The 16,168-nt window shown below is 44.2% G+C and overlaps 2 protein-coding genes across 2 annotated transcripts in view; one reads left to right on the forward strand and one right to left on the reverse strand.

Annotated features, from left to right (window-relative positions):
- LOC129767826 (exosome component 10) overlaps positions 1-16,168 on the reverse strand; it is a 38,232-nt gene that overhangs the window by 9,487 nt on the left and 12,577 nt on the right. The gene's annotated exons all lie outside the window — the stretch shown is intronic.
- LOC129761070 (uncharacterized) lies at positions 1,280-9,839 on the forward strand. The gene is made up of 2 exons (XM_055758772.1): positions 1,280-1,472; positions 8,032-9,839. Exons 1-2 carry the CDS (start codon positions 1,280-1,282, stop codon positions 9,837-9,839), a joined length of 2,001 nt encoding a protein of 666 aa, XP_055614747.1.

Genomic DNA, 16,168 nt, shown 5'->3' on the forward strand with positions numbered 1-16,168 from the left:
AAAATGTCCAACTAGAGGTAAAAATGTCTAATTAAACGTGTTGCATCACAGATCTGTTCAATTAGCCTTATTCCGATGTAGATGTTAATTACTGTATATCCAAATCAAAACAAAAGCCGAGACACAAAGCCCAGACAAAAACCAAACGAGCCGTCCGTCTCCGTGAATTATTCTTTTCTACAAACCCTGCCGGTCGTTTTCGTTGAACGTATGCTGACGGGTCGTTACGTTGCTGGTGTATGTGAATGTTTTCATGAGAATTGCATGGTAGAATCATTGACGTATCGTGACGTGACGGGACGTGAACGTGACGTGTATGTTGTATGTGAATCGCACTTAATCCGGCAATCAAGACGAGTCTATGGTACTAGATGAGGCCGTTTCGTCACTAAGTTGGTTAGGGGAGCGGTATATGAAAACAGTACGGAAGAAAGCAGAAGGGGAATTATTTGCTTGAAGTGTGAAAGAGACAGACTGATCACGAGCGAGCTTGGGCACAAGCGTATTGTGTTTTGTTTACAAACAAAACACAGTAGATTTCCAATATGGCTGAAGGGTGGTTTTATCAAGTTGCCCCACCTTAGAATATACTTCTAGGCTCCTTGCCGGCAATATTCAGTGGCGCCATTCTATCCGCGTTGATGGCATTGAGCTTGGTATTACGAAATGGGGGAGTAGGCATGACAATATGGGGTTGCAGATGAAATGAACACACTTTTAAAATAAAAATTATGAATGAAAATTATTTTTTCCAAATCAAATTAGTACTCTATGTAAATTAAAATCCTTTTTGCTTGCAAGTAGGGAAAAAATATCATACAAAAATTGTGTCTAAAGATAATTTTATATTATAATGGTAAATTTTGGTGAGAATGTTTGGAAATTCATAGATAAATAGTTTAAATTAGGGTCACAACAACGTACTTCTAGTAGGTAAATAACGCCAAGAAAGAGATTTCATACAAATTTTAGTAATTTAAAACTGTCTTAGGGCCGACTAATCTGATACAGAAAAGTTGGCCTCATACAAACTAATGTTGTATCCAGATGTCGACACCATTCCGCCGTCAACGCGAATAACGTTTTCAAATTAACCTAAAATTGACGTAAAATGGCAACTAGAAAACATCGTTTAATTTCAGTGATTTCAGAAACTGAACATACCACCACTTCCGATGGTGGTCAATCCAAAATCCGTAAGACAATCGAATGTACTCGTTCTACACGTTATACAGAAATTGTGGAAGCGAATGGTGGAACAACCTCAGTTCCTTCCGAAATGGTAACCAGCGACGGCATACCTAACATGCGTTGTGACGGCGATAAAATTGTTCCCAACAGTATTGCGTTATTGGATAGCAAACCGGAAGTGTTTGATGGAAAAAAGCAAAAGTTCAGAGAATCATGCCACAAACTAGCAGAGCCATATTTGATACGAATGAATCAAATGTCCGATGAATTGGAGAAAAATGGTAATGGAATAATTGAGAAAGCTCGAAAGCTAGAGGAGAAAATAATGAAAGACAAAAAGTTAATCCGAGAGAAGTTACTTGAGGTATTCGATGCAGACAGGAAGAATCGCGAAAAGCGGGATTTAATATTTAAGAATTTGATGGACAAATTTTAACTGCAGTGCAGTTTTTCTTCACATAAATTCAAACATGTAGGTATTTATACTTTCTGATGATCTAATAAAAAAAATTCTTACATTGTATTACATCTTGATTCATTTTGGAACCATTCCGGAAAACTGGGCTTTTTAATAAATTCCTCTACTAATAAACTAGTTGTTTGAGATTAACATTTTTCCATTGTTCACTTATATACAGTCCCCCTTATTCTACGCGGCGAATGACGTGAGATGGCTCAAGTGACTGCATTCCCGTAGGAGAATGGCGTGAATATAGTTCGTCACTAGGTGAGATTTGAAGTCGTGTCCTCATTTCTTATCGACTCGAGCGTCAAATAGGAGCTAAAAAGTGAAATGGCTTCCAGAATAAAATAGTAAATTTTGCAATCTCACGTCACTCGCCGCGCGGAATGAAGGGGAGTGTTTGGATTTCGATCAAAATCAAATGATACACAATGTGTCATGCAAGTAAACTCTCATGAACATATAACCAAATATGAGAGGATCATTCAGATACTTGTATGAATGTCAGCAATCACTTTTGTAACATTTAGTGATTAAACTAAGAGAGGAACGAAGACTGTTGTTTGCATATTCGAGTTGTATCAAACATGGCACACTATTTTCGAAGCCTGCATACAAGTTTGAACCGCATATATCGTCTCATTTTACTATTGGCGATCTAACGTACAAATCTACACCTAGGCGGCGCTGCGGTGAAAGTGATGATGGTTTTAAATTTTGCCATGTGAGCTTATGGAAGGTTTGTACTTCTTTCCATAAATTACAATGTTATAATCATAAAAGATTATTTGATTGCGATGAGCTTGTAAGAAATTTAATTCTGCGCAATTTTATATATAACATGTTATTTATTTACCTCTTTCAGTAGTGAAAACTATAAAAATGTTGACAATGGTTGAATTAAAGAAGGAAATTCGAGAGCACAATCAAACACAAGTAGAAAAATGTACGATTCCTGCATGTGAGAACTACTTTGGAAAACCCGGAAGTAAAATATACGTGATTTGTTTTTGAGTTTTAGGTTACATTAGCATCATTTTCTTAGTTCAAAAACAAAATCCAGATGTCTCACCAATCGTTTACGTTTTGCGTTTGATCGCCAATAGCGAAACCCACTGCACAGACAAGTGTAAAGCAATAAATGATACAAGAAAAATTACGTCATCATTACGTCACCATTTGTGGAGAGCAGCGAATGGGAAAAGAGATAAAACGCGAGAGTTTTTGCTTCTCACTGGAGCGGTGTTGCTAGTAAAACTATGCGGTCTATATGAATATACACATTTCAAGGGATAGCGGCGTTAAAAATGGAAAGTATAATCTGACTACCCTTCCCTTAGCCTTTATCGAGCTAAATAATCATATAGTTTGCACTCTCTGAGACTTAAAAATCATGATCTGCTACATTAGCTGAATATGAATCTTTCGCTTTGCGTTGTCCGTATGATCCTGCTGTTTCATGATGCATGGAGAGGTCGGTATGCATATGTTAGAGGCAAAGAAGAAAATAAGCTTTCTGCACTGAAAGCGTATATGATAGCTTTGTTTGCATGCTGGTGTGCAATGAAGTGCGAGCCGATGCAGAGTTGTCTCGTTATCTTTTGTGTCGTGATTTGCAGCACATAACAATAATAGAATACCGCTGGGGGAAATGTTTCCTGAAAGATCATATTTGAACGAACGAAAGCGATTTTTTCAATGAGTGGATCATTTGGCAAACACTGCTTATATATACTTCTACGCGCGAAATAATTCTACGCGCTTTGGTGTATCGATGAGATAGTAAAACTCTAACACCTAAATGGCTACTGTGTAATATACAACATGAGAAAAATGTACACGAAAAATTCAGGTATGTTACAGTTGAATTGCTAGATGAGCCTAATAATAAAAATAAACAGATGGGATAAAAAAAGGTTCTCAAATGGGGATCAACACTAGGGTAGGAGCCTGCATGTTGGTCTCAAATGTTCCTATCCCACGCCTCTACGAAGATCATATGACGACATTGATTAGAACGCGATGAACGCGAGGCGTAGAGCGATAGTACGCAACAATATGCTCTCCCAAACGCAAGTCGACGAGATCAAGCAGCAGGTTCAGAGAGAACTAAGCTCCAGAACAAGCAGAGCAAGCGATGTGTCGAGACGAAGTTCAGTACGGCTGAGCAATTCATTCGTGAGTGGGGCACGCGAATCAGCACAAGTGGAGGCCACAGTACATCAACCCAAGATCCACAAGGAAGATCCACAGCCAGATCAACAACTACTACGCGATCTGGTCTTCCACTACGACGAGGCGATCCCACAGCTTCGCAACACAGACCCTTTGTCGCACCCCAGGATCCCGAAGTTGCAGCATTCCCGCAGGCTGACAAGTGCAGTAAAGCTCATGAACGAGCACGTTCTTCCGCTGCACTCTGTTGATGCTGAGAACATGGAGGAGCTGCAACTGAAAGTTTACTGTGCTGCTGTGGCGACCGCTAAAAGTTTAGGATACTGAATAAGGTCAAGAGGCGGACTGCTCCAACATCTCCGTGAAAGGCGTGAGCCTCCATGGCGAAGGAGATTGGAGCAACGGATCCTAAACAAGCGTGCCGCAATTGGAAGGCTGAGGGCGTATAAAAAAGGCAGCAAATCGGCGAAATGATGTCGCCAAGTTACTGTGGCCTACTGAACTTCGCCAGCTGACGGAAAAACTCGACACACTGGTACAGCAATTGAGCGTCCTAACAAAACGGCTGAAACGTTACTCTGACTCTGCAAAGCGCCAGGAACAAAATCGGATGTTCAAAGATAACGGAAAAGCGTTCTACGACCACATTAGCGACGAGAAACCCGACTACCGCGAAGGTTTGCCAGATATTAGCGATGTGACGAACATCTGGGCTGTTATTTGGGAGACCCCAGTACAACATCGCGAAGGGCAAATGTGGTTGAGACGGGAGGAGGAGAGTTGTGGTGAAATTGGAGAGATGCCAGCTAACATCGTCGGAGAGAACGATGTCCGCGAAGCCTCGCGGTACCTGAGGAACTGGGCAGCACCGGACCCCGATGGTGTTCAGAACTTCTGGCACATGAATCTGACCGTCGTACATTCAAAGATAGCTGAGTGCTTCAACAAGGTGCTACGTAACCCACACAACCTTCCTGAATTCGCCACCCGTGGCGTCACCTTCCTCCCGAAAGACAGCAACACATCGAACCCATCAAAGTACAGACCGATAACCGTCCGTATCGAGTTTGTACAAAATACTGAGCAGCATCATTACCGCCAAAGTTTCTGCTCACTGCGAACAACATCACATCATCGCAGAAGAGCAAAAAGAATGCAGGAAAAATACGCATAGCTGCAAATACCAGGCCATCATCGACGTAGCCATAGTCGGCCAGGCGGTATATAACCAGCGGAACGTAAGTATGGCCCATATAGACTATAGGAAGGCATATGACTCCATACCTCACTCTTTCTCGTCCGGGTATTGGAGCATTATAAAATTGATCCTGCAGCATGCGATGAGGCAGTGGAGCACGTCACTGCACCTTAGTGATGGGGAAAATGTGTTGCAGTCTAGAACGCTGCAGATAAAGAGGGGTATATTCCAAGGCAACTTTTTCAGCCCGCTTTGGTTTTGTCTCGCACTAAACCCCCTCAGTAGAAAGCGGTCATGGCTATAAAATAAGATATGGCGACGGCGCCCACGAAGAAGTGACCCATACCTTTTAGATGGACGATCTCAAGGTCTACGCTGATTCACGTCAGCGTCCATGTTATCCCGAATATCCTATATATTTTCTATTTTGGTGGAACTCAAACCCACCGTGAAGAATATAATCTGATAATTACATTTGAATACTCCCCAACCCGCGCGCAACACAGCTTTAAAGCCGGGTTCAGACGGTGCGAGTAAGCATACGAGTCGGTCTAGTCAGTTACTGCAGTGCAGCTACTCACACCGTGTGAACACATCATGCCAGTTATTGTCATGTGTGATCCGGCGTGCGAGCTACTTCAAAGTTTTTTGAATTTACTCGCACTTGCATGCTTCACAACGTCAAAAACAGAATTTAGCGTTCGAATCAGTGATGCCAAATGTAATGAAATGTCTCTATTTTTAAGATATTTGAAAATATGTGAAGATATTTATAGACTTGAAAATTATTGGAAAAACAAATAAAACCCTCATAGTTTCTAAACGAAATAATTGTTATTTCGTTTTGCACGCTGGCGGGGCACGCTTTCTTTTTGAGATAGTTTTCTTGAGAATCTCTAATATAGAATCATTATCAGATCACAACTTACAAAAAAAAGTATTGTTCTAAGAAACAGAATACATATTCGATTTAAAAAAGTACATTTTCATTCATTATTAAAATTTTTGAAGCGTATTTATTGCACCTGCAAATCGACTATCATTTTCATTTCACAAAATAAATAAAATTAAAAAAAAAAATCTTTTAGACTACCATTTATAACATCACATCCTTTCGGAATTATCTGAGCTATGGATGTTTTCGAGATTCTAAAAAATATCGACAACAATCCCAACGATATTCCAAAACAAAGGCACATCAATGTCATTTCTAATTTAACTCTTGCAGGTACAGCATCCCTCATGACTGTATCTTGGCGTTGTATTCGTGGAGCAATTAAATCCAACAGTTTTTTCACTTGTTCAGGTGTTATTATCAACACTGCTCTGTAATCTCGGGGATCCTCATCGTAGAGTTCCTTCAATATTGTATTTGTTGCTCCTTTTCTTTGCATCTAATTCCTGGCCCGAATCCTTTTCTCTTTCTGCTTTTTCGGATAGTACCTTCAGTTCAAAGAAATTCAGCACAAAGTATGTATTTTTAAACACGATCAGCGTTTGTTTTGCTATAAAATTGTGTGATGATACATTCAACTGAAAACCTAAGATGAAAACTGCCAATAAAGAAGTCGATTTTGGACCAATCATTTGACAAATTCGGACCTGATTGCTGTTTCTGACTATTTGATGGACATTTGAAAAGTCGCCTGGCATCCCTGGTAAACCCGTGCCGTAGTATCTAGTTTCTCGCCAGCAGCTCACACTGTGTGAACGGACAAGGCGAGTCAACCAATTGTCAAGCGAGTCCACCGGGTCAGTAGCTGCTCATTGTCAAGTCAGCTACTAGCAACGTATAAATGGGCCTTAACGCTACGAAATAAGCAGTAATGACCACCGGGTTCAAACCATTAAGTGCGCTACACATACAGCGTCACCGTCACCGTCCCGTCAACTATTCTCTTGGACTTATTTTGATTGTGTATGTGAATGCTACCATACGATTTTCATGGGAGAATATTTGACATTTCATTCCTTTACTTTGACTTCACGGTGACGGGACGTTGTATGTGTAGCGCACTTTAATCTGAACCCGCCGTCATCCAAACACAGGGCAAACACAGTCAACTACGTATGAAACGATCACTACTACTTATGCGCCGCCTTGCGTAAACATGACGTTTTCAGTTCAATATTTCTGCTGAACAAAACCGATGCAAACGATGGAAAATACACACCACCATTCTTCAGTGTTTGTTCGTAGTTGTCATCGTTTCCCTTTCTGTTTCTCTTCCTATTCCTGACGTCATTAAAATTTGAGAGAGGGCACGAGACCGCGAGAGTACACAGCACCAAACACCCCGAGCGAGCATGATACATATAAAAGAACGAACCAATTCATTCATGATTTCTGTGGATGTAGTGGTATTCTTCGTTGATGTGTGGTTTTAATTCGAGCGTTTTTATCGATTTTGTTCATTCGACAACTTGAACCCGGTTCATATAGTACACGTATGAATGAACTCCCAGAGTTTAAAGTATTTTTAATCCATCATTGTTGGGGTTTTTTCGGACGACTCTTTGCAGCACGCGGGAATTGTTGGTGAGCGAGCTCAAAGCTATAATATAATATATTCACATAATGAATTCAGATATGATTTACAATAATTCATCTCGACTTACATTTGGTCTCCTTGTTTTGTATACAGCGAAGCTTACTACAGGATGACTTAAATTGATTTCAATATTAATTACTAATAACACTCGGATGGAACTCTACCTTTTTGTGGTTAGCAAAGATGTGTATGAGGACAACATATGGGATTGTTATGACAGCTGTATTTCGACGGTTATCAGACGAACTGTCATGGAGCGATGCTGATGCCACTATAATGCGCAGGGTGATATGAAGTGAACAGTGGCGTGGTTTGCCCCCTCAACATTCCCCTAACCCGGCTCCCCGACGGGGAATTGAATCCCGGTCTCCCGCGTGACAGGCGGGGATACTGACCACTATACTATCGAGTAGAACTCGCTTCGGTATCCCCAATCTGGCTTTCGAATTCAGGCGCAGTACTCCGCCAGATTGGGGATACCGAAGCGAGAGCAACGAAGATCGTCGATGAAGGCGGTCCTGAAGCAGAACGCGTGCTAGGCATGCAATGGAGAGCAACCGAGGATGTCTTCGTGTTCTCCAGCGATACCGACTTGGGAGCCGTCACCCCTACAAAGCGAGGCATCTTACGGTGCGTTATGAGTCAGTTTGATCCGTTGGGGCTTCTTTCCCACTTCCTCATCCATGGCCGCGTTATCATTCAAGATATATGGCGTACAAAAGCTGGTTGGGACGACGTGGTAGACGAGTTAATCATTGAACGATGGCATTTGTGGGTAGCCAAATTCAACGACCTGAAAGCTGTTCGTATACCTCGTGCCTATTTTCCGGGCGTAACGGCATCGGAAATCGAGGACTTGTACTTGCATATATTTGTCGACGGCAGCGAGACTGCCTATGCTTGTGTCGCCTACTTGAGGGCCACCATCCATGGAAAGTTCCAGTGTGCACTTGTCGGAGGAAAAGCGAAAGTAGCACCTTTGAAAACGTTATCCATCCCGAGGCTGGAGCTGCACGCGGCGTTAATAGGCTGTAGGTTGATGAAAACGTTATGTAACAGTCACAGTCTCCCAATATCGCGACGAGTGATTTGGACCGATTCAAAAACCGTCCTTTCGTGGATCCATTCTGATCATCGTCGCTATCGACAGTTTGTCGCCTGTCGGATAGGAGAAATCATCTCCAAGACAAACCTTGAGGAGTGGCGGTACGTTCCATCGAAAATCAACGTCGCGGATGATGGAACCAAGTGGGCTAGTGGACCAAACCTGAAACCCGACAGCCGTTGGTTCAAAGGACCGGAGTTTCTATGGGCATCAGAGGAGGCTTGGCCACAACAAGTAAAACCAGAGGAAACCGAAACCGAAGCTCGACCATGTCACATCCATATAGCAGTGCAACATGACGAAATCATTAACTGGGAACGCTTTTCGAAGTTCGAGAGGCTACAAAGAGCAGTTGCATACATCCACCGCTTCACAGACAACTGTAGACGCAAGGCAGCAAAACAACCACTGCAATCCTCGCACATTACCCAGGAAGAAATCTATAGAGCTGAAAATACTCTATGGCGATCGGCGCAGCTAGCTGAGTTTCCGGAAGAGATGGTTCGACTCCAGATGACAAAAGATGGACGAAAATCGAAACTCAACCAAGGTAGCCGTCTTTACAAGCTATCACCGTTCATCGACGAATGGGGAGTAGCGCGAATGGACACTCGAATCGCTGGGGCAATCTTCGTTTCGCACGATACTAGATTCCCAATCATCCTCCCGAAAGGTCATCGCCTCACCAACCTGGTCGTAGAGTGGTATCACCGACATTATCTGCATGTGAACAATGAAACCGTTATCAACGAGGTCCGCCAACGATTTCACGTTCCTCGTCTCCGAGCACTAGTCAGGAAACTTTCCAGAACCTGTATGCAGTGCAGAGTGTCAAAGGCAAAACCGCTGTGCCCACGTGAAGCACCACTTCCTGATGCGAGACTCAGTCCATATACTCGACCGTTCAGCTATGTTGGACTGGACTACTTCGGTCCCATTCAAGCCAAGGTCGGACGTTTTCTGGCCAAACGATGGGTGGCCCTGTTCACGTGCCTCACCATTCGGGCCGTCCATCTGGAGGTGGTACACTCCCTTTCCACCGAAGCCTGTAAGATGGCGATACGACGATTCGTAGTGCGGCGTGGATCACCCTTGGAGATTAGAAGTGATAACGGCACCAACTTCCTCGGAGCCAACCGTGAGCTACAGCATTAGATCCTGGATATGAACCAGCAGCTATCCGCCGTGTTCACCAACGCTGCCACCAAGTGGGTATTCAATCCTCCGTCCGCTCCCCACATGGGTGGTTCGTGGGAGAGGCTCGTCCGGTCGATCAAGATCGCCTTTTCGTCCCTGAATAGCAGCAGAAACCCGGACGACGAAACTCTTCTCACATTGATGACCGAAGCGGAAGGGATAGTCAACTCTAGACCTCTGACATTTGTATCACTGGAAGCGGAATCGCAAGAAGCTCGCAGGGAGTTACTCAACCTCCGAAGCCTATATCTGGATGTCCTGAATCTCTTCGGACCAACTGGAGACTGACCACTAACCTTGTGGACCAATTTTGGAGCCGTTGGGTGCGAGAGTATCTCCCGACCATTGCTGGTCGTACCAAATGGTACAGAGAGGTGAAAGCTGTCGTCGTGGATCCGTCTGTCCGAAACGGATGGCTGCGAGGACGTATTGTTTCCGTAATAAAGGGGAGAGATGGGTGAAGCAGACAAGTTCAAGTGAAGACGTCAGGAGGAGTGATGCGACGACCAGTGACTCGGGTTGCCATCTTGAACATCAAGGCCTCGGAAAACAGTGAAGCAGGAAGTAACGCAGTACCACCGGACTCGATAGACGTGCATTACGGGTAGGGGAATGTTGAGGGGGCAAACCACGCCACTGTTCACTTCATATCACCCTGCGCATTATAGTGGCATCAGCATCGCTCCATGACAGTTCGTCTGATAACCGTCGAAATACAGCTGTCATAACAATCCCATATGTTTTCCTCATACACATCTTTGCTAACCACAAAAAGGTAGAGTTCCATCCGAGTGTTATTAGTTATTGAAATTGAAATCAATTTAAGTCATCCTGTAGTAAGCTTCGCTGTATACAAAACAAGGAGACCAAATGTAAGTGGAGATGAATTATTGTAAATCATATCTGAATTCATTATGTGAATATATTATATTATAGCTTTGAGCTCGCTCACCAACAATTCCGGCGCGCTGCAAAGAGTCGTCCGAAAAAACCCCAACAATCATCATCATCATTGCTTACGTTTCAAACCCTCCGCTGCATTGACCGGACATGTGGATGAAATAGCTGCGTGCTTTGGTCTTAATGATGACAAAATTGTGGCCCAGAGCTATGATGGCGCTACTGTAATGTCCGGCGATAAATCTGATGTGCAAACATTGGTTATTCACTGGATATATTCACTGTCGCGCATGCGTATTAAACTATTAAATTAAGCTTCACTCGTGCACAAACAACAAGAAAACGTCAAGGTTTTTCAATACGATCTCATCTCTTCCGGCATTTTTCTCGCAGTCGTCAAAACGCAGCGAGACATTGAAGCAATTTATGGAGACCAAAATACCAAATGTTTGCAAAAATATATGATTTGAATTATGCACCTATCAATGAATGTTTGGGTGAGATTTACCTTGGCGATAGTGTCTTTGATGCTGTAACTTTTACTACATCCAGAGGTCCTCACGCATTCATGCTTGAGTTCAACACTGTATACTTGCTAAAACTTTTTTCGAATATTTTTGCACATACGGATGTTCTCTATCAAATTTTGCAAAAGAAAGGAATTACACGTAGTAGAATTTGTGCGTATCGTCAAGGCTTGCCTTGCTTCTATAGAGGAGCTCAAAGCAGATCATCATTCCGATAGTACGCTCAAAGATGCAATTGATGTATCTGGCGAAACTATGATTGACAGTAATGTCATCAATTGTCATCGTTTATATGAATCGATTACAGACAAAATTATTGACGAAACGGTTTAAGGAACTAGATGAATACAAATTCGTCGCTTTGTTGAATCACAGAAAATTTGCCGACTTCGATGTCGCATTACCTACTGGGACTTTGAAAATGCTTATTTCATACCACTCGAAATTCGATGAAGCGAAGCTTTGTAATAAGCTGACGGTTCTTTTTAAATTATAGTCATTATTCTGATTATCGTTGGACAAAACCTGCATCAAACCATCTCCGAAACGGCTGGCCAGAATTATACTGACATTGCCTAATACAACGGCATCCGTTGAAAGAACTTTTTTTGTTGTTCGACGGATCAAGAATTATTTGCGGTCGAGATCTGACCAGAAACGGTTATTCGGAATTATGATGATGACTGTGGAAAAAGATTACCTTTATGATATAAGGCAGATGTCTTTATTTTATGAGGAATTCATTGATAAGTTTGCGCTCATAGTTGATCGTAGATACTTTTGTTATACATGCAAACCAGTTTTTGTGCGGGTGATAGAGACCGCAAAATTCCTTAAGAAAATAACCCAAATCCTAATGATTCCATTCGTGATCAACATTCGATTTCCTTTTTTCACTTTTTTCGCAGATCATAAAATCAACTCTTTGCTCCTGTCAACAAGCTCCTACTGACACCTTAAAACAAACAAAACAAAACATGCCAATGGGAATTAACTGACACAGTCCTTATGTAGGACGATAAAATACATATCAAAGATAGAAAAAATGAGCGATTACTTCATTTTCTTTCAAATACCGCACAAAAAAGTCGCATCAAAAAAATCGCATAAAAAACTGCACAAAAACTGGTTTAACTGTATATATATAAATGTTGAGAAATAAAAATGTTAAAATCTGTCATCGCAATACTGTTGTTTTAATGTTGCAAATGAAATTGAACAGGTAGCTCAGTTGGTCACGCGTCGCTTCTGGGCATATCTGCACTATGTGTTGACCAGGTACAACTGCGCGAGTACTTCGCGGAATGCGCCAACCAAAACGCGCTATACCAGTCTGTCTGCGCCGCTGACAGAGGATACAGCGGTCTGCACTTGGCGCAAGCGGAGTACCATCTCAACTGCAATCTACAGACAGTGAAGGAGAAGATTGCAGCTTTGAAGCAGAAGGCAGTGCATGGTGCCCACCCCCATCAACTGGACCGGCCACACGTCGACGATCTAATCTGTGGCTAACGCGTGGTGAACTCTCTTCAGTGGTAGAAGCCGACATGATAGCCATCCAGGACAGGATGATGCCGACGAGAAACTGCAATCGGTACGTCTGGCATCAAGACGTTGATGAAATTTGCCGGATATGCCATCAACCAGGTGAAAACATAGAGCACATTATAGGAGGCTGTCCCGTTTTGGCCAACGCAGCCTACACCGAGCGCCACAACAACGTGGCCCGTATTGTTCACCAACAACTGGCACTGGAAGACAACGTACCAAACTACCGGTACCTGCCTGCACCTGTCCTGGAAAATGACCGTTTCAAGCTGTACTGGGATCACACTGTTCTGACCGACTTCTCGATCCACCACCACCACCCAGATATAATGGTTTACGACAAGAGCGACCGCAAAGTCACCATCATCGATGTCGCTATTCCACTGAACCAAAATCTGGAGGAGACCCACGGTCGCAAAATTTGCAAGTACCGACCATTGGCCGGGGAACTCAAAGAATTGTGGGGGCTAAGGGAGGTCCCAAGAATTGTTCCAGTCGTTCTCTCTGGAACTGGAATTATCCCGAAGACTTTTCTGGAAGCGCTTAAGGTGTTGAACATGGAGAAGGAATTGGCTGGCATCCAAAAGTCGGTCATCCTTCGCACCTGCGCGATTGTCCGACAATTCCTAGGTCAGAACTGAAACAGCACGAGCATGCAGGAATTCCATCCGCGGCCTAGCTAGCAGGCCATTGATTTAGAGCAGAGCGGTTTTTATCAAACGCTGTTAAACAGGAGCCAAATAGCAGCGAGGCAAGCTGTTTCCAGGGAACTACCCTATTTCGATGGGGACCCCGAAGAGTGGCCGCTATTTTTTGCCACATTCGAAAGTACCACTAGGATGTGCGGGTACACCCCCGAAGAGAATGCGGTCAGGCTACAGAAGTGCCTGCGTGGGAAAGCGGAGGATTCTGTACGAAGTCAGCTGCTGTGCCCTGGGAACGTGAACAGTGTCATCGCCACCCTCAAAATGCATTTTGGACGTCCGGAGATTGTGATTCATTCTCTCATTCGGAAGATCCAAGCGCTGCCAGCCCCGAAGGTGGACAAACTAGGATCATTGATCGACTTTGCCGTGGCGGTCCGGAACATGGTGGCAACCGTACAAGCTTGCGAACTCGACGATTATCTGTACAACGTGTCGCTGTTGCAGGAGCTAATCGATCGTTTACCACCGATGATAAAACTCAATTGGGCCATGCATCGCCAGGTTGCCAATACTCGTGTTACCCTGAGTTCATTCAGTGACTGGTTGTATTCCGTGGCGGAAGCTGCAAGCTCCGTGAGTATTCCATCCACTTCTTCAGCTGATCACAAGCAACATCGTGGCAAGAAAGACGACGGGTACTTAAACGCACACCGTGAACAATCTCCACCACCGGAAAGGAAGTCCGCTGTTGATTCCTGTCCCAACGCTTGCTGTGTGTGTGAGGGGTCGTGTAACAAAGTGGAAAAGTGCAATAAGTTCCACGGATTGGACCACGCTGGACGTTGGTCGATGTTGAGAGACCGTAAACTCTGTCAACGCTGTTTAAAAAATCATCGTGGTGCTTGCAGATCCTCATCAGCTTGTGGAGTTAATGGATGCTCGTTCAAGCACCATCGCCTGCTGCATAATCCCTTGGCTAAACCCCCGACCAATACATCAGGTCCCGAATATTCATCCGTTGCATCTACTCCGAAGCCACCAAATCCACTAACCTCTCCCAAGTCGACCGAGGAACAGAATATTCCGGAAGCTGGGTCATCTCGTGGGCACAATTGCCATACTCACCGTAGCAGTTGTAAATCTGTGCTGTTTCGATATGTGCCCGTTGTCTTATACGGCCAAGGAACCAAGGTGCACACACATGCCTTTTTGGATGATGGGTCTTCCCTGACTCTGCTGGAGGATGACTTGTCAAACGAGTTAAACCTCGAAGGAAGTCCTCATCCAATCTGCCTTCAGTGGACGGGTGACACATGTCGTTATGAAGATTCATCCCGTCGGGTTTCGATCATGATATCCAGCATTCGAAACAAGGAAGCAAAGTTTGCTCTATCAGATGTGCACACCGTTAAGCAGTTGAAGCTTCCATCGCAAACTCTCGCTTTCGACGAATTATCGGAAAAGTATCGCTACCTAAAGGGGCTCCCCGTTGATTCTTACCAAAACGTACGACCAAGAATTCTCATTGGGATCAACAACTGGCGTGTTGGTCACGTACTCGAAAGCAAAGAGGGAGAAGAAGCGGAACCCATCGCAGCGAAGACACGCTTGGGCTGGATGGTATTCGGAACGTGTTCTAGTGGTCGTTATCCGGTTTCAGTACATTACAGCTACCACATAAATTGTGGCTCCTCTAAAACTGATGAAGACTTGCACAAATCTGTAAAGGAGTTCTTTTCTTTGGATAGTTTGGGGATCATCAAGTCCGAAAAACCAATAATCAGCCGTGATGACGAGCGTGCTTTATACATGATGCGTTCGTTAACCACGCTAGAAGAAGACCGCTACCGGACGGGCATGCTATGGAAGTATGACGACGTGAGGATGCCGAACAGTAAGAGCATGGCGATGAAACGACTTCTTTGCTTAGAGCGGAGGATGGCACGGGAGCCAGAGCTAGCTAAGGCGCTCCGTCATAAGATGAACGACTATGTGGAAAAGGGATACGCTCGAAAGTTGACCCTTGAAGAACTGGAGCAGCCACGCGATCGGATTTGGTATTTACCGGTCTTTCCGGTGTTCAACCCGAACAAGCCCGGCAAGTTGCGGATAGTTTGGGACGCGGCAGCAGAGGTAAACGGTGTATCGCTGAATGCGTTTCTTCTTAAAGGTCCCGATCAGTTGACCGAGCTCCCATCAGTATTGTATAAGTTTCGCGAGCACCTGGTGGCCATTGGTGGGGACATCCGAGAGATGTTCCACCAGGTGCAGATGATTGAAGACGATCAACATTGTCTACGCTTTCTCTGGCGCACCGAGGATGCGCAAGATGAGCCTGATGTTTACGTTCTAGCCGGGATGTCGTTCGGAGCCACATGTTCTCCAAGCTGTGCTCAGTTCGTTATGAACGAGAAGGCCGAGAGGTTTCGATCGCAGTTCCCAGCAGCAGTTGATGTTATCCAGAAAGCCCACTACGTGGATGACATGCTTACCAGCGTAGAGACGGAAGATGACGCAATCGAACTGGCCCAACAAGTGAAACAAATTCACTCTCATGCGGGTTTCGAAATGCGAAACTGGGTTTCTAACTCCCGCAAAGTACTCAAAGCCATGGGCGAAGAGCAAGTTTCGGAGAAATCCATGGATATCGCCTCTGAGATGGCCA

This window comes from Toxorhynchites rutilus, chromosome 1, assembly GCF_029784135.1.
Source record: "Toxorhynchites rutilus septentrionalis strain SRP chromosome 1, ASM2978413v1, whole genome shotgun sequence".
Classification (NCBI taxonomy): domain Eukaryota; kingdom Metazoa; phylum Arthropoda; class Insecta; order Diptera; family Culicidae; genus Toxorhynchites; species Toxorhynchites rutilus.

Coding starts and splice junctions, on each gene's coding strand:
- LOC129761070 (XM_055758772.1), top strand. CDS start 1,280: ATGGTAACCAGCGACGGCATACCTAACATGCGTTGTGACGGCGATAAA. Junction 1,473..8,031: donor CGATGAATTGGAGAAAAATG/GTAATGGAATAA, acceptor TTTCGAATTCAG/GCGCAGTACTCCGCCAGATT.